At 29.8% G+C, this 27,383-nt stretch overlaps 6 protein-coding genes across 8 annotated transcripts; 4 read left to right on the top strand and 2 right to left on the bottom strand.

The window, feature by feature from the left end:
- The first annotated feature begins 6,924 nt into the window (after positions 1 to 6,924).
- On the top strand, positions 6,925 to 10,589 carry rtet (major facilitator superfamily domain-containing protein rtet). 2 transcript variants are annotated; one of them, XM_035083896.1, is made up of 8 exons: positions 6,925 to 7,155; positions 7,222 to 7,782; positions 8,130 to 8,392; positions 9,227 to 9,518; positions 9,640 to 9,860; positions 9,975 to 10,065; positions 10,150 to 10,287; positions 10,360 to 10,589. In XM_035083896.1, the coding sequence occupies exons 2-8, from the start codon at positions 7,491 to 7,493 to the stop codon at positions 10,452 to 10,454; spliced, it is 1,392 nt and encodes a 463-aa protein (XP_034939787.1). In that variant the 5' UTR covers positions 6,925 to 7,155; positions 7,222 to 7,490; the 3' UTR covers positions 10,455 to 10,589. The 2 variants fall into 2 exon arrangements, with proteins under 2 accessions (XP_034939787.1, XP_034939788.1); XM_035083897.1 differs by having other exon boundaries at positions 6,925 to 7,782; positions 10,150 to 10,292; positions 10,360 to 10,534.
- A 1,170-nt stretch (positions 10,590 to 11,759) lies between these two features.
- On the top strand, positions 11,760 to 17,139 carry Stat92E (Signal transducer and transcription activator Stat92E). Its single transcript, XM_035083895.1, has 5 exons — positions 11,760 to 12,006; positions 12,447 to 14,396; positions 14,501 to 14,656; positions 14,721 to 14,955; positions 16,084 to 17,139. The coding sequence occupies exons 2-5, from the start codon at positions 12,473 to 12,475 to the stop codon at positions 16,247 to 16,249; spliced, it is 2,481 nt and encodes an 826-aa protein (XP_034939786.1). The 5' UTR covers positions 11,760 to 12,006; positions 12,447 to 12,472; the 3' UTR covers positions 16,250 to 17,139.
- Positions 17,140 to 17,777: 638 nt separating this feature from the next.
- LOC118067237 (uncharacterized) lies at positions 17,778 to 19,618 on the bottom strand. The gene is made up of 6 exons (XM_035083880.1): positions 19,538 to 19,618; positions 19,174 to 19,457; positions 18,781 to 19,101; positions 18,458 to 18,710; positions 18,099 to 18,373; positions 17,778 to 18,030 (listed from the first exon to the last, which is right to left on the bottom strand). Exons 1-6 carry the CDS (start codon positions 19,616 to 19,618, stop codon positions 17,835 to 17,837), a joined length of 1,410 nt encoding a protein of 469 aa, XP_034939771.1. The 3' UTR covers positions 17,778 to 17,834.
- Positions 19,619 to 20,671: 1,053 nt separating this feature from the next.
- Positions 20,672 to 22,397, top strand: Unc50 (Unc50 RNA binding protein). 2 transcript variants are annotated; one of them, XM_035083882.1, is made up of 6 exons: positions 20,672 to 20,788; positions 21,230 to 21,504; positions 21,586 to 21,772; positions 21,850 to 21,983; positions 22,053 to 22,154; positions 22,224 to 22,397. In XM_035083882.1, exons 2-6 carry the CDS (start codon positions 21,249 to 21,251, stop codon positions 22,355 to 22,357), a joined length of 813 nt encoding a protein of 270 aa, XP_034939773.1. In that variant the 5' UTR covers positions 20,672 to 20,788; positions 21,230 to 21,248; the 3' UTR covers positions 22,358 to 22,397. The 2 variants fall into 2 exon arrangements, with proteins under 2 accessions (XP_034939773.1, XP_034939772.1); XM_035083881.1 differs by having other exon boundaries at positions 20,709 to 21,155.
- A 321-nt stretch (positions 22,398 to 22,718) lies between these two features.
- LOC118067247 (probable serine/threonine-protein kinase DDB_G0282963) lies at positions 22,719 to 25,214 on the bottom strand. The gene is made up of 6 exons (XM_035083892.1): positions 25,029 to 25,214; positions 24,173 to 24,940; positions 23,743 to 24,080; positions 23,345 to 23,677; positions 22,964 to 23,259; positions 22,719 to 22,897 (listed from the first exon to the last, which is right to left on the bottom strand). Exons 1-6 carry the CDS (start codon positions 25,104 to 25,106, stop codon positions 22,878 to 22,880), a joined length of 1,833 nt encoding a protein of 610 aa, XP_034939783.1. The 5' UTR covers positions 25,107 to 25,214; the 3' UTR covers positions 22,719 to 22,877.
- On the top strand, positions 25,158 to 27,035 carry LOC118067249 (RING finger protein 37). The gene is made up of 2 exons (XM_035083893.1): positions 25,158 to 26,172; positions 26,255 to 27,035. The coding sequence occupies exons 1-2, from the start codon at positions 25,550 to 25,552 to the stop codon at positions 26,895 to 26,897; spliced, it is 1,266 nt and encodes a 421-aa protein (XP_034939784.1). The 5' UTR covers positions 25,158 to 25,549; the 3' UTR covers positions 26,898 to 27,035.
- Positions 27,036 to 27,383: the final 348 nt, after the last annotated feature.

Below are 27,383 nucleotides of genomic sequence, written 5' to 3'. Positions count from 1 at the left end.
TATTTTTTTTTGTTAATTTTTTCTTATAAAATTGTATATATTTTATTATTTAAATAATGAGATAATAAATTTTACATTACCAAAAAAGAAAATGAAGAAATCTACTTGGCCGATTATTGATAAAAATGAATAAATGTGTGTGTGTTTGGAAATAAATTAAATTATTCATGATTAATTGAATAATGTACGAAATAAAAACATCTACATTTCATAAACTAATTAACATAATAAAATATAACACTGAAAAAAGTTTGTCGTAGTATGGAGGTCATTTACTGCATATGATTGACCAAGGTATTCTCATATAGATATGCATCTTTGTTCCGCGTAATCTATCGAAAATAAATCGCAATCTTCTAAATAAAACCTTCGAATAACGATCGTTTTACAGAATTATTTCAAAATATTGAATTCATTATCCTTGAATGATCGTTAAAATACAAAACATCAACCCAAAAATAGTTTTCCTTTGTTTCCTCATCTTAATTCTAAACAAAGAAAAAATATGACAAAGTTTTTAAAAAATCACTAATTCAAAGTATTTCAAATTACCTTTTTTTCGCTCTACTTACGTATAGAATAATTCGAATAAATAAAAATCACACTGGAAAAAGAGGAAGGGTAAATGTTAACATTGTATCTAAGTAGGCACACCTATTTGTTAGAGAAGAAAGAGAGGAATTAATGAACCACACATTGATTTATTTGACAAATAAAAAAAAGATATAAATGTTCGATGATGAAAGCTTCGTGTGAAAAAGACAAGTATAAAAGACTATGATAAAAAAAAATGTTAATAATAAATATCAAAAGAAATATTATTCTAATATGCACTACAAGTGGTTGTACTGAACTAGATTCTAAACGTGTTTAAAACTACATATAAAATGTTGCATAAAGTAGCATCATCACCTGCCTAAATCGTTAAGCAGGTCAAATCGAAGAAGCAATGTGCGTCGTTACAAAACAGGGGAAACTTTGTCACCCTTCGAACCACCGACAACAAAGAGAAAGGTCGTAGTTACGACGTAATATAAATTATAACGTATTTTCTAAATTGAATAAGTAACGTAAGATTTGAAGAAAAAAAAAAGAACAAGTTTAACACGCTAGTTATAAATACAGAGTCGTTATAATTTGATGTAAAAAATGTCTTCCACTTTGATTAAAAAAAGAAATAAAGATTTTTTCCTTTTCAATCGAGTGTAAGCAGTTGGAACGAGATAGGGATTCATTTCTCGCGACGCATTTATTGTTTAGCATATGAATGGAGGGCAAGGGATCAAGAATACGAGAAAAAAAGAGGGGGATAAACGAGGGGTTGGGAAGGGATAAAACCCCTTTTTACTATATAATAAAGAAGTGAATAAAATTTATAAGGATCAAGTTCGGAGGGTCTGTTCCTCATTTAAAGTTCTTCTACTTTTTAAATGTATTTGTGTCTTCAAGATCGAGAGTTGAGTAGTTTCAGGGCAAAAGAAAAGAGTGAGAGAAAGAAACCAGGTGTTTTATTCTCCTAAAACCGTGGGACTCTCAAGGGGATCCATGGACTTACAACAACTGCACTCGATTCTTGCAGACCACATGAATACAAAACAGGATTTTATTATTTTCCACAGGCTTACACACTTTATTGTGTTTTCACCCTTGATTGAAACGTCTTTCCCGCCATTTTTGTTCTCTTCCTTTGTTCGACCAAGTTCCAAGTTATTTAATTTTCAGGTTTTGTATGAGAATGACTAAAAATATTATACTCATCTCATTGATTACATTGCCTGGAAATGTATGAAAAGGAAACAAAAAGGTGATGAAACAAACCTTGAAAAAAAATACATTCAATTGAAGTTTATTCGAAAAAAAATATATATATATCTGTATATAATATCAACATAATTTTCTTTGTTATAACTTGAAAATTATATATATAACACACGTTGATAATACGACATTTCAGCAGGCCGGGACGAGTGCAATATGATATGAAAAATTACAAATAATGCACTCATCTCCACCTGCCGTTAGGTCGGATAATTGTAAAAACCTGAAATAAATATAAAACAAGTAAATAATAATATTAATAATGAATGTATAAGTACATATAAATAAATAACGGTACACCTAAGATGAGAAAAATGCATTACGATAGGCCGGGACAAGTGCAATATTAATGAAAAACAAAGAAATATTGTCACATATCTCGACCTATCTTTGATGCAATTGTTTTGATACTCTTTCCGGCAGAGAATATACATCTCAGTAGTTTTGTCCAAGTTTTTAAGGTCTAACATAAAAAACTATAATCACCACGTGGATAGAAAGTGATTGGCTCTCGCCTTTAGAAACTAAAGTGGCTCTCCGACGTGGCCTTGGCGGTCAGTCTCCAAATCAGAGAGCTCATCTGCTCTGAATCACGAATTATCGTTCGAGGTCACGTGTTTCCTCTAGTTTATAACGACCTAACTAATTTTTCATTTGAATATACCATAAGAACGTCGTCATTTATCTCTATTCTAATATACAATCACATGAACAGAATACGATTGAATCGTGCCAAAGTTTTTCAATAAAATCCTTTCGAAATAAGTATCCTTTTACTTATTTTTATATAATATTCTCTCGTGTTATATTAGCACAGTCACGGCGTTTGAAAAAACTTCACTTCACAACACAAAAACTTTTCTTTATCTCTTCTACGCCGAACACAACGACGAGGAACATCTGATGTGTAGTACGTTCTCGAGCAAACTGCTGGCAGCGGCCAGGTGGCTCGCCTCTTTATTCCTTTTGGGTCCGGGGGAATGAAAGCCTTCCCGGACTATATAGTGACCCATGGTTGGGTCTCAAGTGACGAGAGTGGGGAGACGTTATTCTTATTTAACAGCAATACAACACAACGGTCCTTCAGGACTCCCTTTTCCCTTTGGCTTTCCGACTCTCTCTCACTCTTTGTGTTAGAAATTCAACCCTCTTTCTTTCTCTCAACTGTTTCTCATTTCCCCACCACGTGTTTTCTCCCCTCGGTTTTGCTTTGTAACGCTCCACGTCATGCTCTTCATGGCACGAGGCACCTCCGGCATCCTGAGAGCCCGCCAAAAATTGTATCAGCTGTCCTGGATTTTTATCCTTGTTCTTATAAAATCTCACTGCCACGCAGGTATAAATTTAGACGACCGTTGGATTTTTCCAACGACACTATAATAATTAAAGTTTTGATCAAATTCTTCTTCCATACAACTTATTGCCAACATGTAACGTTCTTCTTTTCACTTATTTTTCACAATCCCCAACACCTCAAGGGGAGAAATAATAATTTCAATTGAACAGTACATTTATATCAGGATATAACTTTATCTAAATTTATTGGTTTTGATTCTCATTCACTCACGTGTTTTCGTCTTAATTCCAAATAATATTCTTTGTCTTTCTCTCAAATTTACTAAAGTATTTAGTAGGGAACCTTTTTTTCCTCTTCGTTTCCGCTCGATTATCGATCCCATCGCCACTGAATAGAACAAAGAAAATATTTAGATTACGACTAAATATCGTTTAATACACACACAGAGAAAAAAATAAACAATTTATCAAATGATGAAATAGCCGGATAAATATGACTTTCTCAGGATGACAATAATGATGATGATTCATGAATAAAATATTATTTAATTCTAATCGATACATACCTTAAAAAATATTCGTATATATCTAAATAAAATTAGGACATGTTGATAATTCGCAGTGAGAAAAGGCAGAAGGGTCGTAGAAAGAAAAAAGAGATGGAGATTGAGAACCACTTGTAGGAGGACAGCTGCTGAGCTAAGAGAGCGCATCTGCTGTCGGTTGCGAGTCCGCGCGTGCGCTGATGGCCACCATGCTTATTGCCATCGCCCGGTGGTGAGTTTCTGCAGCCTCTTTACTACCATCTACCCCGCTTGTCCCTGAAATCCTGCCTCCTGTTCGACTACCGCGGGGTTGGTGGGACATTAAAAATCCTGATGGGTTGACTGGTATGTTTACAGCTCCTTGTTTACTATCCTCTTCTTTCCATAACGTGCCTCTTTTTTTCAACGTTCAACCTAAAGTACCTAACAGCCGGCTTGGTACTGTCAAAAATTCTCCCTTTGTCCTATTGTCATCGGATTTTCTCGTTCCTTCATCTCCAATACTTCCCGGAAGCCTCAGATTTTTCCACGGCTTTGTGTTTTCTTCTTTTTCTCAGCGGGTACTACCATTTAGCTTATTACGCGGTTGTGTTCGTGGTATGCAGATTAACCGATCACTGAAGAACCTTGAGTTTATTTGCATATACTCAAATAGCTGTATATTACTTGGAAATTTAACAAATATTACCACCCTCAATAAACAACTAAAATACAAGTTACTTTTTAAAGTCTATGGACACCTGGTCGACTTTTACTGTTCATGAACATGAAGGGGAAAAAGCATGGTCTTTTAGTACAGGTGGTCGTACCAACTTATAGGACAAAGAGACGAATCTACGAGTGTATATTATTTTAAAATTGTAACATGGAGTGAAGAGCTCAATTATCGACACCTTTCGAGCACACTACTAGCATTGTTCATTTTTCTAAGTATTCCCATTACCTTTAAATTGAGTAATAAAGATGCCACTTGGTCAAAAATTTTATTGTTCAACATAATATAATCATATTCTAATGCTACAAGAGTTTTCAAAATCTTTTCTAAACACTCAACGACCTATTTCAAGTTACACTTGTACAAAAAATTTATCTAAATACATAGTGAGGGAAAATGTAAACACGTGGTCACGGTCTTTTAGAGTTTAAATTTATAAATAGTTCATTATTACCGTAAAAATATATCAATTTACTTCAAACCCGAATGTTTTTATTAATTATGTCATAAATTATTTATATTTAATAAATACAAATCTCTAAATCTCATTCCCACGCTCAATAATTAATAAAAAATATTTTTTTAAACTTGTTATTAATTTACATGTTTACTTAAAATCTTGATTTATACTCTTGATCTCTAAATTATCATTTTTTTCAATCAACAGCAAAGAGAAAATACATTTATTCAAGTTAATTTTTCTTTGGTTTATTTAATAAGGTAAAATAACAGCTTAACAAAACCACCTGCTTTTCACAATATACTTTCATAAGTAAATTATGGTATTTTACAAAGAAAATCAAATAAAATGACAAACAAATTTACAGAAAAAGATCTTCTATCAATTATTCTTTGTTAGAAGTAGGTAGACAGAGTATATATACCTGCAACTTTGCAGTCTATATATAGTTCATTTATCAAACTTTGTCAGTTTAATAATTATTTTATTTACAATTGTTGTCAAAAGTGACCGATCAATAAATTTTGTAAATTGTTGGTAATTAAGAAATAATTTAACCAATATATAAATCATTGATGCATTATTACTTTCAGGAACATCAATAAATCAAAATTTTCTTGAATAAACACAGTCCAGACTCTCACAAATACACTATTAACTTTAGTCGAAATTACTTTATTGTTAATACAAAAAAGTAATTAATGATTGTTGATATTTTCAATGAACTTGAAAGTATTAATATCTAAGAATTATTTTCTTCCTACAGATGATTTATTATATTTAATGATACAATTAAATGTTTTATTTACAAATTTACTTATTATGTTCATGAAGTGAAGTTAAATTGTCAATACATTGAACAATACTGTAATTAATTAAAATAGATTGTTTTAAATGCTGTCAAAAGTAATGAATGATTGTTCGAAAAGACTAAAGACGTGATTCTATCAATCAAACATAGCCAAAGTAAAAGTCTTTTCGCCTTCAAGCTGGCCCTATTGACGTTAGAGTACAAAGATGCACAAAAAATTCTTGCACGATAGCAAGTAAAGTACAAAGTCCCAGATGGCAAGCGATCCAGTCTCGCTTCCTTGCTCAAATTTTAACTACAACGCAATACGAAAAGTCCAGGAGGACCCTCTTCTGGGGCCACACCTGCCTTAATGGATCTCATGGAGAATGTGTACGTTGTTCAGAACATTTCTTGATGTTTTCTAAACGACAATTTACCACATTCGGCTGCCAACTGTCTCCTCTATATTATTTATTTAATGTTATTATTATAATTATTATCAACAATTTAAATTAATAATAATTTCATTTCATTTTTTACTCATCCATCACAGTTGAATCCTTTTTTATTCTTTTCAAAACTCGCCCTAGATACGTTGGAATAACATAAAAGCATAGATTTTCGGGGCGTTACAGATATATCAGAAGAGATTCGACCTGAGGGGGTATTAAGTTGCAGCACGTTTTTAGCAACCGGCGTTACAGTTTGGGACGAGTTTGAAAAGATCTTTGTCCATCGAGGAAGTGGGTCTTTCTTTTGCGCGCGCAACACTGTACATGGTAAAATTTTTATGTACAGATATATGTTTATGTGTATTTGTAAATATATGTGACCCTAAAGAACATCAGGCGCCGCCGGAAGTTGAGGCACACGTAATGTTCGTGGGTGCGCCATAAGAACGCCTATTTTTCGCTTCACTGGTAAATAAAAACAATGATCCAGTTTACACACAGTAGAGTTCGTGAAAAAAAAACATCCATTTTATGTGACTATTAAACATTTTCTAGTTTTAAAGAATCTCAACAATGAAACATTTATTTTTTTCTACACCATTAATTATCATTTTTCTGTACGTCATATAATTATTTTCAACAAAAGAATATTTATTCTTCACTGATTTCAAAAATTCGTATCTTATTGATAGAAAACTCGAATTTTTCCATCAGTCGGTAATGTAGTTTTCATTTAAATGTAATGACAGTCGGTTTGAAAAAAATCTACTTTATCAACACAACAATCACTTTTTTATCATCCAAAATGTTGACGGAAAATAGAATCTGTCATTTTTAGAGATGAGAATGCCGTTATATACAAAAAGAGGTTATACCTTTCACTTTTTCTGGAGCAAAAAGAAAGATTCGAGTAGTATAAAATAAAAGTACGAGAAGTAAAATGAAAAGAAAAGGTTTAAGAAAGTGCTTCAACAAACGTGAACACTTACAAGGAGTCACATATCCTTGTAGACAAATTACCGGATATTAAGAGTGATACTTTCATAAAATTTTCAATTAATCAGATAACTTAAAAAGTAACGAATTTTCTATATAAATTTTCAATTAATGAAATTGGTTTATTAATAATATTTAATTAACAGTGAAACCAATCTGTGATCAATAAGAAAGTAACTAAAGTTAAGAAATTTGTTGTACAATATGGGGTCCACGAGTTATAAATAAAACAAGAAGTATTAAATATTTATCTGTATTATAAACAAGACTTGCAAATGTTTATAGTCTTATCATTTATTTTACTATCTACTTTATCATAACAATGAAAAGCTGAAGTAATAGGATAGATACATCAATCGAAGAATACTTATATTCATAGCAAACAATTTTTGGAGTCATTGTTTATTTTATCATCATGGAAATAAAACAAAGAACAACGACAATAGTGTCTAAGGAAAAATTTAAGAAGGAGAAGAAAAATTGCACAAGTTCGGAAAATGAATCAAAAGTAGTATCAATCGTTTTTCGATCATTAATCTTAGACTTGTTAGCTTTTACAATGATTCTGCCGCTTTTACCAGCCCTTTTAGATTATTATAAAGAAGTTGATCAAGGCAAAGGATTATATTCTTGGATATTAAATCATGTAAAAACCTTACAAGTAACGCTTAATGCTCCTGAACGATTTAGTTCTGTTTTATTTGGAGGTAAGACTTTTCATTTTATATTTTATTGACTAATTCCCAGTATTTAACGTGACTGTCTGTATCAATGATTATTTTGTTAGATGGTAATGTCTATTGAAAAATTTCTTTTATACCAAAAAATTAACTTATACATTGCGCAATTCACTAAAGAATAAATTATTCAACAAAAGTTTATTAGGTTGACAAAAAAGTATAGATTTCTTTGAAAAAAAAGACATTTGTTAAGAAATAAAAAATTACCTGAAGACCTAATGATCATTAAACAGTTGCGTTTTGTGTGGGTTGTATTGACAGTGCGTATATGTGAATGAATTAAAAATCATAAAAATTATTATTTTCTTTTTCAGGGTTTTTGGGATCAATGTATTCATTTTTACAGTTCTTGGGAATGCCTATCATTGGTGCTTTGTCAGATATTTACGGAAGGAAACCTCTGATGATATTATGCTTATCGGGTGTCGCATTTTCATATCTATTATGGGCTGTTTCACAGAATTTTGCAATCTTTGTGATTGCTAGATTTTTCGGTGGAATAAGCAAGGGAAATATCAGTTTGTCTATGGCTATAATTACTGATGTTACTACCCCTAAAACTCGAGGGAAGTCTATGGTAATTATTATTTTTTTATAGGAAACATTTTCTTTGTATGATGAATTACATTCAAAATTATTTAACATAATGAATGCTTTTTCAATATTTGTTATCACATAAATGTTTTCACATGTCAAATATCATTGTGAAATCCATGACCTTGACTTTCTAAATAGTAAGTCGAGGTCAGAGTTACGAGAGAGATGATAAAAATGTACTAAATATTTTCATGTTGTCTTCGGAGTATGATAAAGCAACATCCGGCCTTCTGAATCTCCCATCAAATATTCGGTAAAAGTATTTTAAGCTCATCATATCTCAAACAAAACATTGTAATATATCTATTTTTAATTAAAAAATTGAGCATTACAATTAAAATGAATGATAAAAATTGATTAAATAAGAAGAATTCAAAAATTAATGCTTTATTATAATTGATAATAAAATATTGGACAATAATCATCATCAATCTCAAACTAATATAATAGATGAGCAAATGAATAAATTATTGAAATCGACAATTGATGACAAGAGAATATTTCGCAACAAAGAACATTTTTTTATTCAGGATATTATGAACTCAGGATATTTTGAATGCAGACAATGTAACCGAGATTCAAAAAGCCGGAGGAATCGATGAAGTGTGTAAAAAAAGAAAAAAAAAATACATTGGCAGAAAAAATTGGAAAAATAAAATACAAAATTGAATATGATGAGTCATAGTTGAAAAAGAAGTTCAATATAAAAAATGTTAAAAAATTTTGAATGAATTCTAAATATTAGTTGTTGTTTTATTTTATTTCAATTTAAAAAAAAAAATTGAGTGGTGTTGAGTACTTAAAAATGTTTTAGGCTCTTGTTGGAATAGCATTTTCAATAGGATTCATTGTGGGTCCAATGATAGGAGTGATTTTTTCCAAGATTTCTAACAATGAAAAAGAAGAATTCTGGTACATATATCCAGCTCTCTTTGCTCTTTTCTTAGCACTGAGTGATTTATTTTACGTAATGTACTGTCTTGAGGAAACTTTACCTGTACATCTACGTGCCAAGTCTCTTGCTAGGGGCATTTCCGGTGCAATGATTTACATCAATCCCTTGGATTTATTCCAATTCAATGGAGTCACTGGCCTAACTTCACAAGGTTTGTAATCCACCCTCTATTCTACGAAGAGAAAAAAAATAAATAAATTTAGAAAAGCATCAAATAAATAAAACATATGAATAAGAAGTTGGTTTTCGACTGAATTTTTTTTTTCTTTCAGAATTGAAGAGTTTAAGAACATTAGGATATTCGTATTTCCTTTATTTATTTATCTACAGTGGTCTAGAGTTTACTCTAACATTTTTAACGCATCATACGTTCCACTTTACAAGTATGCAACAGGGATATATGTTTTTAGTTATTGGTTTGACAATGGCAATTCTACAGGGCTGCTTTGTTCGTCGCATTCCTGCTGACAGAACAAAATTCACTGCCGAATTGGTAAATTAAACAATAGAGTTCAGTTTGAATTATATTAAATAACTGATTCATCAGACAATCAGTAACTTTTTTTAATTCATGAAATCATCATTTCGTAATATTTATCATTATCAGGGTCTTTGGCTTGTGGTACCAGCCTTTATCTTCATTGGAATAGCTAGCAATGTAACTTCACTGTACTTTGGAGTAATTATTTTTTCAATTTGTAAGTGAAGTTACTTTTTTTTTCTTCTGATTCCTTTATTGAATTTTTCCAAATAAGAAAAAAATCTCTTTTTATTTGTTACAGCTACGGCCATGGCTGTCACGTGTATGATGACCCTGGTAACACGTATTGGGCCAGAAAATCAAAAAGGAACAATTACAGGGATATTTAGGTCACTAGGATCATTGGCACGCAGCTGTGGACCTATTATTGCTTCGATAGGTAATGTAAATAGTTTTTTTTACTATGCCACATTAATTCCTATTATTATTCTGATCTTTTCTTCTTTCATAGCATATTGGAGCATTGGAAGCAATACGACGTACTGCATTGGTGCTTTTTTTTTGATCTTCCCGCCTCTTATATTAAATAAAGTATACGTTCCATGACCAAGACATAAGACTATTTTTGAAGTATTTTTTTATTATTAAATTATTAAATTTAACATTTTTATTATTATTTAATCTAACTTTCCTACGTTTTATGTTATTTGTTACACTGTAAAATAGTTTATATATGAGAAACATGACAATATATATTATCTATTTCATAATCTATTTTATAAATTGTATATAATATTTTTTATATTGATGATTTTTAATGGATTTTATATAGATATATTTAATTATGTGATTAACGAAGTATCTATAAATAACGCTAAAAATGTTAATTAATAATTTTGATAAAAATTTTGTTAAATTATTTTTTAATGTATTCATGTTAGAATACAACAAATGTATACTGTTAAAATGCAGACAAATGTTTTTAATTCTTATCATTATTTTTTGTAATTAGAAAGCTTTTTTCCAACTAAAAAATAAGGTCAAATAAAATCATTAAAAGATAATTTTCCTATTATTGTATACAGTGAAATTTTAATCTCTTTGATTTTATTGATTATATTGACTTTCCACACCAAATATATCATTTATTTTTAAAAAATAATTATTGTTTTATTCGGAAAACAATACCATTATATAATTATCATTTTTATGGGTTATAATAAATTTTATAATTAATACATTTACAACAACAAATATATATATTTTTGTGTAGAGGGAAAATATCAATACTTGACTTTACTGGTTTATTTCGCACGAAGATAATGATCACTAATAGTACTGAAGGTAGTAATTTAGACAACAAGCGGTTTGTTTTTCAGGAGAAACTAACAAGAAATATAATAATTTTTTGGAAAATCTACAAATTGGATTTTAAAATTGCACACTGAACATTTCAATAATCCTCATTGTAAAAGTAAGGTTTTGTAATAATCTTCTCATAAATATTTAAGTTCAATGTTAATCCTTATCCGTATACCTGACTATTGTCCTTTTTGTTGATGGTATGATAACAAAGGACCAATTTAAAAATCAATGTACAAATAATATTTCGTTTATTGAAGAAAGTGAGACTTATAATTACTATTTAATGACTAGTTATTTATAACATGCTTTTATTATTTATACCTGTCCCTTTCTATAAATATAATTATTTTACTTTTTGTGCTCCCTCCATTTTTCTTCTCTTTTCAAGCATTCAGGTGTTGATTCGAAAGTTTAAACGATAGAGGCGCTTTTCTGCTGAAACTTTCCATGCCTCTGCGTAATTTTGCGAGCGCATGCGTCCTTATGCTTGGGGATGGATCACGTGATCATAACTCCCACCATTTGCCCGTGAAAGACGACACTTACGGTACAGAATTCTCAGAATTCCTCGATCGCCGCGCACTCCGCCGCGGTAGCTCGTCCGAGCAAGAACGGGTTGACCGAGCAGGCGACGAAAAAAGCGTAAAAAAAAACAAGTACTAAGAGTGTGAATCTACAATCGTACAGTCGTAATAAAGTAAGGATTAAATTTGTTGTAAAGGGATAGAAAGCTTGTTGAATAATTGACGCAGTCTCCCGCCAGTTTTGGTCCCGTTTAGCGGGACTCGTTGAGGTAAGTTTTATTATGAAGGTTACCATTCATCACTACTTCTATTCGCATATATATATTGTTAAGAATTAGTCTCCTTACCCCGCGTCTTATCTGTTTGCTACGCGTTATCGTGTACGTCACGCGTCTTTGCACGTCAGGATTTTATTTCTGAGGACGCTGAAGGATCTATCTCTGCACATTCTTTATAATAATCGTTTTTCTTATATTCCACGAAATCCCCCTTTTTTGTGCCGGAATATAGAAGTATATATTCCATTTTGTTGTTTGATTGTTTAATTAAACGTTAAATAAATAAATTCGCTACGAAGATTCATCATGTCCTGATGTTAAAAATGAATTTTTAATACTCGCGAAGGTCATGAGATATTTTTAAATTTGTAAGTTAAAGAGAGAAAGAGGGAGTAGAAATTTTAAATTAATAATCAATTATTTTATTTTAGGTCCTGGATTGAAAAGTCTATTTACCATGGCGCTGTGGACAAAAGCTCAGCAATTGCCCCAGCAGGCTCTTGAGCAAATAAGATCTGTCTATGGTGAACACTTTCCTATTGAAGTACGTCACTTTTTATCATCATGGATTGAAGAAAAAATGTGGACTGATATTGAACCAGATAATCCTCAATATGAACAATACATAACTAATTTAGTTGCTTCACTGATCCAAGAATTAGAAACAAAAGCTGCATCATTGAACACAGAGGACCTTTTTTTGACAAAGCTAAAATTATTAGAGGCTGCTAAAACATTCAGACAACGATATAGTTCAAATCCTGGGACACTTTTTCGAATAATTCGTCATTGTCTTGGTACAGAAATGAAGTTGGTAGCACAGGCAGAAAATCTTGGAGGAACATTGATGAGTATAACGCATGGAAGGGTTGGTTTGATGGTTGGAGATGCTGTACCCGAGATAGACCAACAATTAGATGCTCTTCGTCGAAGAACTCAAGAAACTGGAGAAGATCTGAGGAAAATGGAGCAAGAACAAGAAGCATTTGCTATCAGTTATCATGAATGTACAAAACTCAATGCCCATCTTCAACAATTAGCTACTCATCCTCAGAGTCAACAAAGTATTGAAGCTGAGAAAAAAATTCGCCGGCAGAAAGATCAACAAGAACAATTACTCAATCACAAAGTCGCTAATTTAATGCAGCTTCGATTGACACTTGCAGACAAGTTGAAGGACACGATTAGCAGACTAAATAGCTTACAGTCGCGAGTTTTAGACGATGAATTAATCAGGTGGAAGAGACATCAACAACTTGCTGGAAATGGAGCTCCATTTAATAGTAATTTAGATGCTATCCAAGAATGGTGTGAAAGTTTGGCAGAGTTAATTTGGTTAAATCGTCAACAAATTAAAGAAGCGGAAAGGCTGAAATTAAAATTAGCTCTTGATCCTCCAGGTGTTCAGGATATTCTTCCCACCTTAAATTCACAAATTACTCAATTATTAAGCTCGTTAGTTACTAGTACCTTTATAATTGAAAAGCAACCACCTCAGGTAATGAAGACAAACACACGATTTACCAGTACAGTTAGATTACTCGTCGGAGGCAAATTAAATGTTCATATGAATCCACCTGTAGTTAAGGTCAGTATCATTAGTGAAGCACAGGCAAATGCTATGTTGAAGAGTGACAAAATGGCTAAGAGTGGTGAAGCTAGTGGAGACATTTTGAATAATACTGGAACTATGGAATATCATCAAGCGACACGACAGTTGTCTGTGAGTTTCCGTAACATGGCATTAAAGAAGATCAAAAGAGCTGAAAAAAAAGGAACTGAGTCAGTGATGGATGAGAAGTTTTCTCTATTATTTCAATCACAATTTAACGTTGGTGGAGGAGAACTGGTGTTTCAAGTGTGGACACTGAGTCTTCCAGTGGTTGTCATCGTCCATGGAAATCAGGAACCACATGCTTGGGCTACTGTTACGTGGGATAATGCATTTGCAGAACCTGGAAGAGTGCCTTTTGCAGTACCAGACAAAGTTCCTTGGGGCCAAGTAGCTGAAGCTTTGAATGTTAAATTTAGATCTGCTACCGGACGTCCTTTGATGGAAGATAGCTTGCGATTTCTTGCCGAAAAAGTTTTTAGAGGTGGTCACGGTGGTGGCGATCAAGATTATTCGAATGTTCTTCTTAGTTGGGCACAATTTTGTAAAGAACCGTTGCCTGAAAGAAATTTTACCTTCTGGGAATGGTTTTATGCTGTGATGAAACTCACGAGAGAGCATTTAAAAAGTCCCTGGAATGACGGATGTATTCTTGGATTTATCAGAAAAAAACAAGCTGAAGAAATGCTTGCCAGTTGTCCTTCTGGAACTTTCCTCATGCGGTTTTCGGATTCGGAGCTTGGAGGAGTTACTATCGCTTGGGTTGGAGGTAAAACCACATTTTAATCTTAATAATAATTCAACATATTAACCATTAAAATACTTTTTTTTTCATCGAATTTAATCTAAATTTATTGGAAATTTTTTACGCAGATCAAACTGAAGTTTTTATGCTTCAACCATTTACGAGCAAGGATTTCGCAATTAGAAGTCTGGCCGATAGGATTTCTGATCTCCAACATCTACTATACCTTTATCCAGATCGTCCAAAAGATCAAGTTTTTTCTAGATATTACACACCATTTGCAGGTGAGTTTTATTGTAATAAATTGAAAAATCAAAGAAGTAGACTTACAATGGTTAATATTGATAGAAAATCAACCAACTACAAACAATGGATATGTAAAACCTTTATTGGTAACACATGTACCTGGATGGGGTGGTCCATGTGTCGGAGGTCAAACACCATCTCATTCATCAATTGTCGGAGTTAGTGGTGGTAGTCAAGGTGGTCCTGGTGGTAGCTATCCAGCAACACCTTCAACAATGTTTCAAGCACACAGTCCAGATCCATCAGTAACTCGAGATACTCCGTCTGTTGCGTCTAGGTCAGTACCGTGGATGTAAATCAACTGCCGGCTACCGATTTGTATATTAAAGATGCTAAGAATTAAGAACAAAATTGATAGAATTTATTGGTAAACTATTTAAAAGGAAATTATTTTCATGTTTATTTAATGATTACTGAGATACTTACTGAGATAGAATTCTTGGCGTCTTTGTAACATTCTAATGCAATATCAGTATTCTCTTATCTCATTCTCAATAAGCTAGATTTTTTACATCTTTTATACATGAAAAATCGAACTGTTTGATCATGAAATTTATTCTTTTTGATAAAAATATTTTTTTACAAAGTCAATGTTTTCACAATGATATTAATCAATTGATTATGTATTCACTCACTTATTATTCGATTAGCTTTATTATATATTAAATGAGCTATATAATTATTGCCTTTGACATTCAACAAAAAATGTAAAACAAATAGCTGATACTTGTTGACACTATTCAAATAATTAATTAATGGGCAGCTAACACGAATAAATATTTTTAAATCCTTCTAGGATTAACAGTATGAAGATCTGAAATTTGAACATAAAGAGTCATTTATATGACTATTTGTTTACTTAGAACTCGAATGGAAGAAATTTTTAACGATCATAACACGTACTTCGTAGCAATGAAAAATCACTTTATTATTAACTTTATTGTATGTAATAGTATAATTTAAGATAAGTTTTTGAGTGTTTTTATCAAACAATTATTTAGAAAAAAAAAAAAAAACAAAAAAAAATAATTAAAATGGGCAAAGGCCTGGAGCAAGCCGGTACAACCACATGCAAAAGCTTGTTATTTTACAATTTTAATACAGAACGCAACTCCAAATAATTAACTGGCAATCGTGATGAAAAAGATTGGTGGGTAGACTTGCAAACTTTAATAACAAAAAAAAATCTATTTTTTCTAAAAATTTTACTAACATATTGCACGCGTCCATAAAATACTTCTTTTATCTTGTGGTTGTTTTTGAAAGCTTTGGGCGTGTTGTATCGGCTATTCTGGCTCAAATAATTAATTTAAAAAATAGATTGTTGAAAAGTTTTTTCTCTTTTTTTTTTTTTTTATAATATTTGAGGATTGCCAGTGATTGGGGTTGTGTTTCTGTCGTACAGCTACGCTCCGGGACTCGGTCAGTCAAGTGTCGGACGACCAAATGACATGGATTATGTGGATTTAATGGGCCATGGTGATTTGCCTTCCATCGATGAGAACCTCAGCTTGGATCACCTCAATGGCTTCGGATTTACTGACTTTATGCAGTCGTACAAGCCCCAATAGGTATGTACGTGGGTTTATTATTGTTGCACAACCAAAATAGCCTTTAAAAATACAAGAGATTACATTATAAGAATTAGGGATGGTAATGGTCACTTGATAAGAAATAAATTATTTTTATTGTTCCTTTTTTTCTTCGTTTTTTCAATATTCTGTTGAGTGCAATATCACCTCTTGGTGCTGCTGTTTTTATATTTATACTTTTTATCGTTGTTTGAAATAAGAAAAAATATATTTTACACGTACTTTAAAAAGTTTATAACAATTTTTTGAGATAAGATATTGCAACTGAGGCTTTTTTTTAAGTGATTCATTACTTTCCCTAGAATTATTTTTATGCTGTAGGCAACATGACGTTTGTTAAAAATATTTGAAGATAAAAGAAAAAAAATTATGAAAAGAATAATAATTTTTGTTAATTATATACATTTATTTTTTTGTCCCAAAGTGTAGATACAGTCTATATTGTAATAGTTTTTATTAATTAACATTTTTAACCAAGTTTTTTTATTCATTAGATATTTTTATCTTTTTTTGTTCAATTGACTGTACAGAGGTTTGGGAATTTTTTTCTAAGTTTTATGTTATATTTTTATGTAATAATTGTTTATGAAAAAAAAATATTTCGATACTATTTTTGACTTTCATTCGACTTCATCAATTTAAAACAATTCAATAACGATTTCTGTAATTTACAAAAATAATAATAATAATAAATGTTGACGTTAGAAATTACAAAAATTTTTTGACAATCATGTGCCTTAGATGGAAATAAAAATTTTAAAAATCGTTAGAACTATTCGAAATTTATTGACACTTTTTGTGATATAGAAAATAAAATAAAATTGTTAAAACTCGGCTATTCTTACAAAATCGAAAAACTATAAAAAAAAATTAAATCAAGGAAAAAATATTTAATCATACAAAAAGAATTGTAATAATGAGAGTTTGAGGAAATGAATGTTATTTTGTAAATTTTATTTCGAACAAATAATAAAAGGCCTAAGAAGAACGCTAATGAATGAAAGCAACGTCCATTTTACAATTAAATATTTAATAAAGATAATTTTAAAAAATTTATGAATGTTGAAAATTTAACAGAGAATTACCTAAATAGAAAATATGATAGATTTATCAGTAGACAAACTATTTTGATCTCTCAAATATTTATCATTTATATGATATATCACTTGCGATGGTCTGAATAAACTATTTATGATTAACTAAATTCAGAATGAAAGTTACGTTATCATTTTAATCAAAGATTAGAATTTATTTTATTAATAATAAGATCATTTAAAGGAAAAGAAAAAATTTGCCGGCCATTGTTAATTATCTTAAGAATAAGATTTAATAATTAATTATTTGTATCTTCAATAATAATGATATTAAAAATAAAATAACATTAATATTGATAATTATAACTGTAATTGTTTAGTGTACAATTAATGTAAGATGGCACAACCTTGTACGTGCAATGAAATAAATTTTAAGCTCAAAAATGATTGTGTTGACTCAATACTTACTTTAATTATTCAAAATTTTTTCTATTTAATGTTTCATCACATTTATCTTAATATTTTAGTTATTATTTATTTTCACATTCTTCAATGAAATATCCTGGAGGACCAAAACTTGAATGATAAGTTGAGTCACCAATCATTGGTTCTTTGGGAGGTTGGTATGAAGCTTTTCTAGCCCACGAATAATCTTCTCGAGGTTTCACACCCCAAGGTTTGTATGATAATTTATTCACTGTTTCATCTTCCAGTTTTGATGGAGATCTTTTATGTCATTCAAGAAATCAATAAAATATCAAAATTGAAATTTTTTTATTGTTTCAGTATCTTACTTGTGATATTCTCGAGTTGGTTTGAAGCTTTGAGGAGGCAAAAAAGGCCCATGGTTCATATAAGCCATAGCAGATGTTGTAACACCATCGAAGGGTTTGTTCGAATTACGAATATTATCAGAAGGAATTACAATTTCAGGTTTTTCACGCATTTTAGGTTGAAAATCAATGCGATTGGTTGTTGTCGATTGCATTGAACCTTCGGCCATCAGCCTGCTTTTGTACATTGGTCGAATTAATTGCCTTTTTTGAACGAAAACTGGTCTATAACTTAACTGAAATAGCAAAGTATTAAACAGTTAAGAAAAATTGATTTACTTATTACACAATTGTTACAGTAAATTATTTAAAGTTTTGACCTTGCTGGTTGTTTCATCAGCCATTTTTTTATCAGATAATCTTATATTTCCATCAGGAATTTTAATTATTACTGGCTCAGGTGGCCTAGGAATAAAGTCTTGATTGTAGCAGGAAACTCCAATAAATTCTCTGTTCCCTTGCCACCAATCTGTATTGCTAGATGGAATAATTGGTTTCTCCTTCAGAGGTTTATCGATTTCAATAAAGTTTTCTGAATATGTTGTTGAAGCTTCTATTGAAGCTTCAGGTGGCCTGAAATATTACATAATATTTAAAACAATTAATTGCTATTTAAGATAGTCTAATTTACTACAATATTAACTTATAAATGTGTTTTTCAGCCCAAGGATATTTTTCTCTTACTCCAATTGGTAATGGCTGATAGCTAAGCTTATGTGTAGTTTCCTTGACTGCTGGTTCTTCAGGAGGGATATATTTTATACGAGGTTTAAAGCTTTCTGATGGTTTGAAAATTCCTGGATGGATGTAAGAAATCCCTGAAGTTGTAGTACCATCCAGAGGTGCATTGGAAGTTCGAATATTGCCACATGGAATTACTATTTCCGGTTTTTCAACGTACTTGGGTATAAAGTCAACACGATTGGTTGTTGTCGTTTCAAAGGGTCCATGAGACACCAACTTTCTTCATTAAAAACATGAAAAAATTTATAAACGGAAATATTTGATTTGGAAAAATTTCTAAGAATTATCTGACCTGCGTGATGGTATAATGGGCTTGGCTTTAACGACTTCCCAAACTGGTTGATAAGCTAATTTATGTGTTGTACCATCTTCAAACTTTGCGTTAGATATATTTATACTTTCTGGAGTTCGGAAGGCTTTTGGTCGGATAAAGTGGGTATTATTTTTTAGAAAAGATTCATAATAGGTTGTATGAGCATCGAAGCGAGCTGATGGAGGCCAATAGATTTTTTTTGGAGCAAATGATAATACTTTAGGGGGTTGGATGTATTTTTTTATACATTTTTGAGTCTGGTTCTTTGATAAAGTTAATTGTATAAATTAGATTAAAACAATTTATTTCATTATTAGAATTAAAATCTATTTAATTTAAATACTTTTGTGTGTAAAGATAAATTGGGAGGATAAGAAGGAGGTGAATTATATTTTTTTTGGGTACAAACTTCGACCAGTTCCATTTTTTGAAAATGATAAATATTATATAATATTTAAAAAAAAAATTAACTTTAAACTTAAAATAAAAATATAAAAGTTTAATTTTGTAAACATAATATGTCAACAGCTTTAAATAGAAGTGTTTTTTTTTGTTTTGATCTAAAATTTAAATTTGAACTAAATTTTTATTCGAATATTTCACATTTCTATTCAGATGTGAACAAAATTTTTTTGTAAAAATCATATAAATGTAAGTTATAACAAAGCTTAGTTATAACAAAGAATGAATCATTTTTGGTGGTCAGAAATACAAATTCTTATAAAAAAATTGATGTGTAGTTGGACAACGGCTCTTTCACCGACAACAGTATGCTAAAAATGAGACCACCCAAGATGTAAGTATTCCACGTGCATTGGTGACGAACCTCAGCTACTTTTATTACTTTCAATTTTCAAAGATTATGGTTGAAGAACTTTACAAGATAGATATTGAAAGTTATTCAATAGGAAATTACATAAATAATAAAATATGTGAACGACAATTGCATCATATGGCGAAGTCGTCAATAAATACTAAGGTGTGTACTTTACACCTGTGTTACACAGGTGTAAAATTAAATCCAAATTCGAATAAATTATATCATGAGACTGAGTGTAGTCTTGTAGCCTCAAGGAAAGGAAATTGAGCTACAATGTAAATTAATTGCAATTGTATAATTAACAATTAATAATTAATAATAATGATAGATAATTAGTTCTAAATAATTTTTTTATTTTAAACAATTTGTTTTTATTCTACACTCAGAGAATAATCGTGATGACTACAGAGCATACAAACGATGAGTAAAAAATATAGCGTCAAGTATTTTTTCCATGAAAAGATGGTAAACTATATAATAGATAAGCGATAAAAAAAACTAGACTACTATGACATGACTCCTGTGCTGTCATACCGACGGAGCACCAGTAGAGTACCGACGGAGAATGACAGCGTCACCTGCTCGTGGATCAATAGAAATTCCGGTCGTGAAAATTATTACCGACATGTTTTGACTGGAACGCAAATCGGAGTGTGTATGAATTCTGGATTGGATTTCTATTTAGTGTCTCTGTTCTATGACATCAGCATATGAATTGTCTCAGCTGATGTTGATAAAATTGTATTTCACATTGGTTAAATTAAAAACTTTGGAGTAAGTTTTTTTTTTAATTTATTGCTCCAACTAATGTTATTTTACTGTCTAATATCAGTATGAACATTCTTATCCATCAAGTCTAATGAAAAAAGGGTATAAAGTGGTAATTAGTTGTGTGATATTTCATAAAAAAACAGATTTGGTGGTCAATGACTTTTGACGTTGTTCCTCAAGTTTTGATTTTATAATTTTAATGTTTATTTATTGATTAAAACATTTAGTGAAGGAACAAAATTAAGTGTTTACATGTATCTAAATATTAGGGAATGATATGTCCCAATTAAAATATTTAATGATAAATATTAAAATTATTAACATAATTATTAGTAATTTGTAAAATTTTTTTTAATTTTTAATATTGTAGGTAAGTAAAATATATACAACAACGTTACAAATGTCATAAATTCATAATGATTTTTATTATTTATTACATTACAGGTCCTAGTAATTACAAAAAATGAAGTACTCCACATCACCACCTATTAGTCGATGTAATTCACCATCTTCTCCATTATTTTATTCCAATTCTTCACCCAATATGCCCATGCCAGTTACCTATCGCCATAATTGCACAAGTGCTGCATCCAAATGTTATAAGTATTTACGAAAACTTTTGAAATTTGAACAAATGGACTTTGAGTTTGCTCTATGGCAAATTATATATTTATTAGTCTCACCTCAAAAAGTGTACAGAAATTTTCAAAATAGAAAGCGTAAGTACTTGAGCAAAAAACCAAATATAACAGTAATACTTTTTAATGTAAATTGTCTCTGAAAGAACAATTTATTTTTAGGAACAAAATCCCAGTTTGCAAGAGATGATCCAGCATTTTTAGTATTACTTGGATTTTGGTTATTATTGTCGTCAATTATCTTTGCGATTGTTTTAAGGCTGAGCTTCGTTCAATTTATCAAATTCTTTTTCTATACAACATTTGTTGATTGCATTGGTGTTGGCATATGTATCGCTACTTTATTATGGTACGTGATGATGAATTATTTTTTTAATTCTATATTCTAAAGAAGCGAATTATAAGTTTAAAAAGTTTTTGTTACAGGTATATAGCTAATCGTTATTTGCGATATGATACTACCCAAGACGTCGAGTGGGGATATGCATTTGATATTCATTTAAATGCCTTTTTTCCACCATTGATAATATTACACATTCTCCCAATGTGTTTATATGCCAGTAAGAACAATATTCTTAATATCTAAATTTAATTGAATTGACTCTTTTAAATGCAATCATTTTATTTAGGTTTACTAAGTAGTGATAGTTTTACATCACGATTTCTTGGAAACACAACATGGCTTGTCGCTATAGGATATTACTTGTACATAACATTTTTAGGATACACAAGTAAGTGTTCTAAAATTTATATTGTCATATGTTGTCAAATAAATATCTAAATAAGTATTATAATTTTAGGTATTGAAATATTGCATCGTACTGACAGAATATTGTGGGCTCTTCCAATTTTCTTAATTATATACATAGTCTTATTATGCATTGGAATGAATCTAAGTTATCAAGTAACTCAATTTTATATTTATCGTTTATAAAACAGAATAAATCAACAGTGAGACGTTATTTTTCATAGAATTAGTTGGTATTTCTTTTATAAACAAAATGCCTGATAGCTTATAATTACCGTAAAGTACTATTTCCCTCATAAGTCAGTGACTTTTTACTTCAGAGATTTAAAAAAAAACTTTCTTCAACAATTATTAGTTAAATCTGATAACAGAACTAAGTAAATCATTTAAATTGTTTGTAAGGATCACTTATTATTCAATAACTTCCTATAAATATTTTTTATAAAATAAAATTATGTGGCAGTACAAAGTGTGCATAAATATTTAAATAAGCTTTTACGAAATTTCTTAATAATAAATTCATTTATAATACATTTATTGTCTTCGTTAGATTTCTTCTTTCTTTTATAATAAAGGTAGAAAAATATACATACATACTAATATTCGTAACAATGATAAAATTTTAATGGATAAATTATCCTGCCAAACTCATGATTGAGAAGTTTGGATTATAGTTTTAAACTTGAGATGTTTAATATGGATTATATTAATGATGGTTTTTTCGACCTGAAACCTCAAAGTCATTAAATTCAGAAAATTAATAATTTATCTTAAATTAACTAAAGATCTTACCATCAATATGCCTAAAAGGACTCTCATCCGAAGTCATAATATGTTTTTCAGTATAATTACATGCTGCTTTCATTGATAAATTATTATTATGAGCATGTTCATTATCGATTAAAACTCTACTAATCAATTGTTCATTCATTACCATCGATTCAGAAACATTATTTTTACCAAGATACTTCATAGCAAGTTTACGCATATGGAAACTTGTATTTGAATCAATGGAATCTCCTGAAGGAATGGCATTAGTCTGATAATTTACCCTTGGATAATATGATGAATCTACAGTTGCAGTAATTCTGAAAAAAATTTTTAAATTAGTTATTTTAATCACTTAAATGCTTGATGGAAGAAAATTACTAGTAATGAATAATAATTATTCACTTTTGACTAATATTAGCTGCAACAATATCTTTTAAGTCTGAAAATTTAGCTCCAAAGAACTTCAGTTGCCTAGCTGTTGATCTTTGTTGCATGATTGTGTTATACAGATGTTGCGTTGGTTGACGAATATCATGAGAATTATTTAAAATTTCATTGACCTGACATAAAATATTATTATAAAATGTCCAGCCAATTTTAGGTTGCACCGATGACTGAAGCATTTCATTATTATTTTCAGTTAAATAATATTTATCTTGCATATTCAATGATGGTACACCTCCATTCTGCTCCATATTCATTCTTCGAGCAAAAGGTTCTTTTGATTGCATCTCACTAAATCGAACGATTTTATGAAAAATATCTTTCATGAATATAATTAAAATAAATCAACTACTTACTTTGAACTAAACCAATTATTTTGATTGATAAGTTCATTAGGACTATTAAGATGATGTTCTAAATCATTTTTCGTAAGACTAGAAATATTTGGAGGTAAAATAAAATTATTTTTCTCTCCATGAGTATTCAAGATTTGTTGTTGTCGTTGTCTAATATCGTCAATATCGCTTCCAGATTGTTTATTTTTTAAAGTAAATTCAAAACTAGTCATAACACCAACTGATATTTTATTTTCTACTACAGCACAGCTTGTATTTGTACTAGTTTGAGTTATTTGTTGATTTTGTCTCATTATCATCTGAGGTTTAGAATTGTTCCCTTGATCAATACAACGAACCTACAATAAATAATTAATTATAACTAAATGATTTACACAAAAATATTTCGTGATTTTTTCAGTAAAAAATAAAGAGCAAATATTATTCTCACCTTTGATATTAACTTCTGATTTTTCAACTTTTCCTTTTGAAGTGCAATTAAAGAATTAATTTGCATTTTTAATCCCTGAATTTGTGTTGCTTGATTCTTAATTAAATTAGCCAATTGTTTAACAGTATCTTTATCAACATTTTGTTTATCTTTATTAACATTTTGTTTATCTTTATTAATACTACCATCATTATTAGAATTGTTACTATTGTAACTATTGTTTTTGCTTCTATGACTACTGTTATTAGATTTATTGATGGGAGATGATCTTTTACTCATGTTCGATGTCTGTTCGCTTAAATTAGAAACTTCTCCTGACGTACAAATCATTGGTCGTGAAAATTGTCTTCTTACTGGAGGTGTTCTTACGTTTTCTTTAGATTTTACAACATTATCAGGTACTTGTTTTGGAAAATCTTGGAGTTTTTGGTAAAATTTTAATCTTAAATCTGGTGAATAATTACGATTTTTTAATTCAACTTCGTTTATTCTTGGTTGTTGGTTTCTATCTCTTATTGCAGGTGTTGGATGCATTTTTTGCTGTGATTGTTGAACGTTAATATGGGTTATAGGCATTAAAGGTCTCTCTGGTTTCCAAGGAGAACTCGAAGCTTGATTACTTTTACTAATATATCCTGTTTGATTATATTGGTATCTATTTTGTGAAACCTGATCATTAAATGTGCGAGATGGAGTTCGTAAATTTCTTGGTTGGCTAGTATTTATGAGTAAGGAGACTTCTGGAATGTCTTTGGAGATTTCTTTTATCTAAGAAAAAATTATTCTATAATTATTTATGCCTTTATAAAGTTGATTTTCTAAAAAAAAAAAAAATTAAATAAATTTTAATACTTACAGATGATGGATTGGAAATTTGAGGTTTCAAAGATCGTGGTTCAATTTCCATAATATCAATTATTCTGTTATCTGTCATGGTTTAAAAATGATTAAAAAAACTTTTTAAATATGACTATATTAAAAAATCTATTAAATAAACGAATAAAAACTGATTATCAATTAAAACAGAGCATCAAGCTTTGAATATATTTACACTGAACTCCAAACTCATAATTATACAATAGTTTGTGCATGATTTTTGAGGGAAGAGAAATGATAGGTTGAAAATGAGTACGTATAGTTTGTGTGTCAGACAAAGAAAGAGAAAAACAGCTGAGACAGTAAGCAACATAAACATCTCAGTTGTTTTTTGACATTTAATTATTCTGTGATTATTTTTTATTGTTACATTATAAAACCAGAGTTTCTAATTAATTTTAAAATGAAAGTATTTAAGTAATTATTAAATTAAATAAATAAAGTATTCATTACTAATTATTTTTTTCATGCAAAATAACGAAATTTTATTGCATATAAAATATGGTTTTAGTGAATTTATGTCACCATCTTTTACAAACTGAAATCAAATGCGATAAACCGAGCAATGATGATCATGACATTAATAATTTATTATTAGATAGTGATAAAGGTTTTTTAGTATATTCTTGTATAAAACCTCCAATAAATATAGATTTTAATTTTATAAGTAATATTAAATTGAGTCATATTAAAATTTGGCCATCAGTTGGTGCTCAAAAATCAAAAAGTTTTAGAATATTTGTAAAAACAAATACTGAAAATAGTACTATTGTTGGAAATTCATCTTATTACCAAATTTCCAGTGGTGATTTATCAATAACTGATAGTGGAATAATTTTTTGCCGAAGTGAAAGTACTAATGAATTAAAAATAAATGATGATTTTATAGTTAGGTACATGAATGGTCCTCAGAAGATTAAAAATAATGTAAAAAGTCTGAGGCTAACTATCACTAGAACTGAAAATTCTGTTGCTGCTCTCAAACGTATTGAAATTTGGGGACATATTCCTTATAATAAACTGCCTGAATCATGGTTTCAATTTCACAAACGTTTAGTACAAAGTGATATACCAAGTCAAGATGCTTTAACTTGTAAATTGAAAAATGGAATCCAAGACAAAGAGTATGTTCTATAATTTATGAAAGAAATTAATATTATTACATTTTTTGTTTCAAAAAGAAAATAATCAAAATTTTTTTTACAGTATTCCAAATAAAACCTTGACGGAAATTCCAGAAGAATATTTAGATCCTATAACATTCACAATAATGATTCAACCAATTATTCTGCCTTGTGGGAAAATCATAGATTTTCATACATTAGAAAAATTCGGAGAAAATGAAGCTCTCTGGGGTCGACCACTGAGTGATCCATTTACTGGCATTCCTTTTAGTGATAATTATAAACCAATTTTTGCTGACACTATCAAAAGCCAAATTGATAAGTTCATTACTGAGAACAGCCATCTTCATGAATTCCAAAAAATACCACGAGTGTTGGGACCTCATGGAGTAAACAATGCTGCTGTTCAACAATACAGAAATGAAGTATTAACCTTACCTCATCTTTATAAGAATACAAATAAAAAGCATTCGTCAGCATCAAACCCCGCATCAAGTTCGAGAAATTATTCAGAGGAATCCAAATTAAAACATAAAATGCCAATTAATGCAAACAAGTTGAGTAGTCTTTTTAGAGAACGTAAAAAACAAGTTATTTTTAGGAAAATAAATGTAAAAAGCATTTTAGAGAATAATTTGGTCACAATAAACAATCACAAAGAAACAAGTACTCAAGTTGATAATATGAACAATAATTCTTCGAATAAAGACATTGATCATAAATAAAAAACAAAGGAATTGAATGTGATGAATAAAAATATTCATGGAAAGTTTGAAAAATTAAAATAGTATTTTGTTAACGAGAAATAATTTCAGTGAAGTGAAATTAGATAAAACAAATTCAATATCATTATAAAATATTTTTATTCTTAGTTCTTGAAGAAAAAAGTGTAAATATAAATTAACGTCTTGATAACTTAATATAATTTTATTTATAATAACATTTGGAATGCTGAAAAACTATTATAATAAATCAACATTTTTCATTGTTACAATATTTAAAATTTATTTATGAAATTTTTTTTTTGCCATGTACTTAAATATGAAAAATCCATATATTACTTTGCCATTAAAACATGCATATTTATAAATATATTTAACATTTTTCGTCAATTTCATTCATTAATTATCTACATCCTTATTATTTTACAAGCATATAATCATTTTTCAAGAACTCTTGTAGTAGCGAATTTTAACTATAAATTAAATTAC

The sequence above is a fragment of the Chelonus insularis genome, unplaced genomic scaffold, assembly GCF_013357705.1.
Source record: "Chelonus insularis isolate UGA/USDA-ARS -01 unplaced genomic scaffold, ASM1335770v1 contig_371_pilon, whole genome shotgun sequence".
NCBI classification, from domain to species: domain Eukaryota; kingdom Metazoa; phylum Arthropoda; class Insecta; order Hymenoptera; family Braconidae; genus Chelonus; species Chelonus insularis.
The sequence above is the reverse complement of the archived record's forward strand: the minus strand, read 5'-3'. Positions and strand labels throughout refer to the sequence as shown.

Coding starts and splice junctions, on each gene's coding strand:
- Stat92E (XM_035083895.1), top strand. CDS start 12,473: ATGGCGCTGTGGACAAAAGCTCAGCAATTGCCCCAGCAGGCTCTTGAG. Junction 14,657..14,720: donor ATATTACACACCATTTGCAG/GTGAGTTTTATT, acceptor TAATATTGATAG/AAAATCAACCAACTACAAAC. Junction 14,956..16,083: donor ACTCCGTCTGTTGCGTCTAG/GTCAGTACCGTG, acceptor TCTGTCGTACAG/CTACGCTCCGGGACTCGGTC.
- LOC118067237 (XM_035083880.1), bottom strand. CDS start 19,618: ATGGAACTGGTCGAAGTTTGTACCCAAAAAAAATATAATTCACCTCCT. Junction 18,711..18,780: donor GCTGAAAAACACATTTATAA/GTTAATATTGTA, acceptor GTAATATTTCAG/GCCACCTGAAGCTTCAATAG. Junction 18,031..18,098: donor CCAACTCGAGAATATCACAA/GTAAGATACTGA, acceptor ATGACATAAAAG/ATCTCCATCAAAACTGGAAG.
- Unc50 (XM_035083882.1), top strand. CDS start 21,249: ATGAAGTACTCCACATCACCACCTATTAGTCGATGTAATTCACCATCT. Junction 21,505..21,585: donor AAATTTTCAAAATAGAAAGC/GTAAGTACTTGA, acceptor ATTTATTTTTAG/GAACAAAATCCCAGTTTGCA. Junction 21,773..21,849: donor TGTATCGCTACTTTATTATG/GTACGTGATGAT, acceptor TTTTTGTTACAG/GTATATAGCTAATCGTTATT.
- LOC118067247 (XM_035083892.1), bottom strand. CDS start 25,106: ATGACAGATAACAGAATAATTGATATTATGGAAATTGAACCACGATCT. Junction 24,941..25,028: donor AAATTTCCAATCCATCATCT/GTAAGTATTAAA, acceptor ATTTTTTCTTAG/ATAAAAGAAATCTCCAAAGA. Junction 22,898..22,963: donor TCCTTTTAGGCATATTGATG/GTAAGATCTTTA, acceptor TTGAGGTTTCAG/GTCGAAAAAACCATCATTAA.
- rtet (XM_035083896.1), top strand. CDS start 7,491: ATGGAAATAAAACAAAGAACAACGACAATAGTGTCTAAGGAAAAATTT. Junction 8,393..9,226: donor AAACTCGAGGGAAGTCTATG/GTAATTATTATT, acceptor AAAATGTTTTAG/GCTCTTGTTGGAATAGCATT. Junction 10,066..10,149: donor AGTAATTATTTTTTCAATTT/GTAAGTGAAGTT, acceptor TATTTGTTACAG/CTACGGCCATGGCTGTCACG.
- LOC118067249 (XM_035083893.1), top strand. CDS start 25,550: ATGGTTTTAGTGAATTTATGTCACCATCTTTTACAAACTGAAATCAAA. Junction 26,173..26,254: donor AATGGAATCCAAGACAAAGA/GTATGTTCTATA, acceptor TTTTTTTTACAG/TATTCCAAATAAAACCTTGA.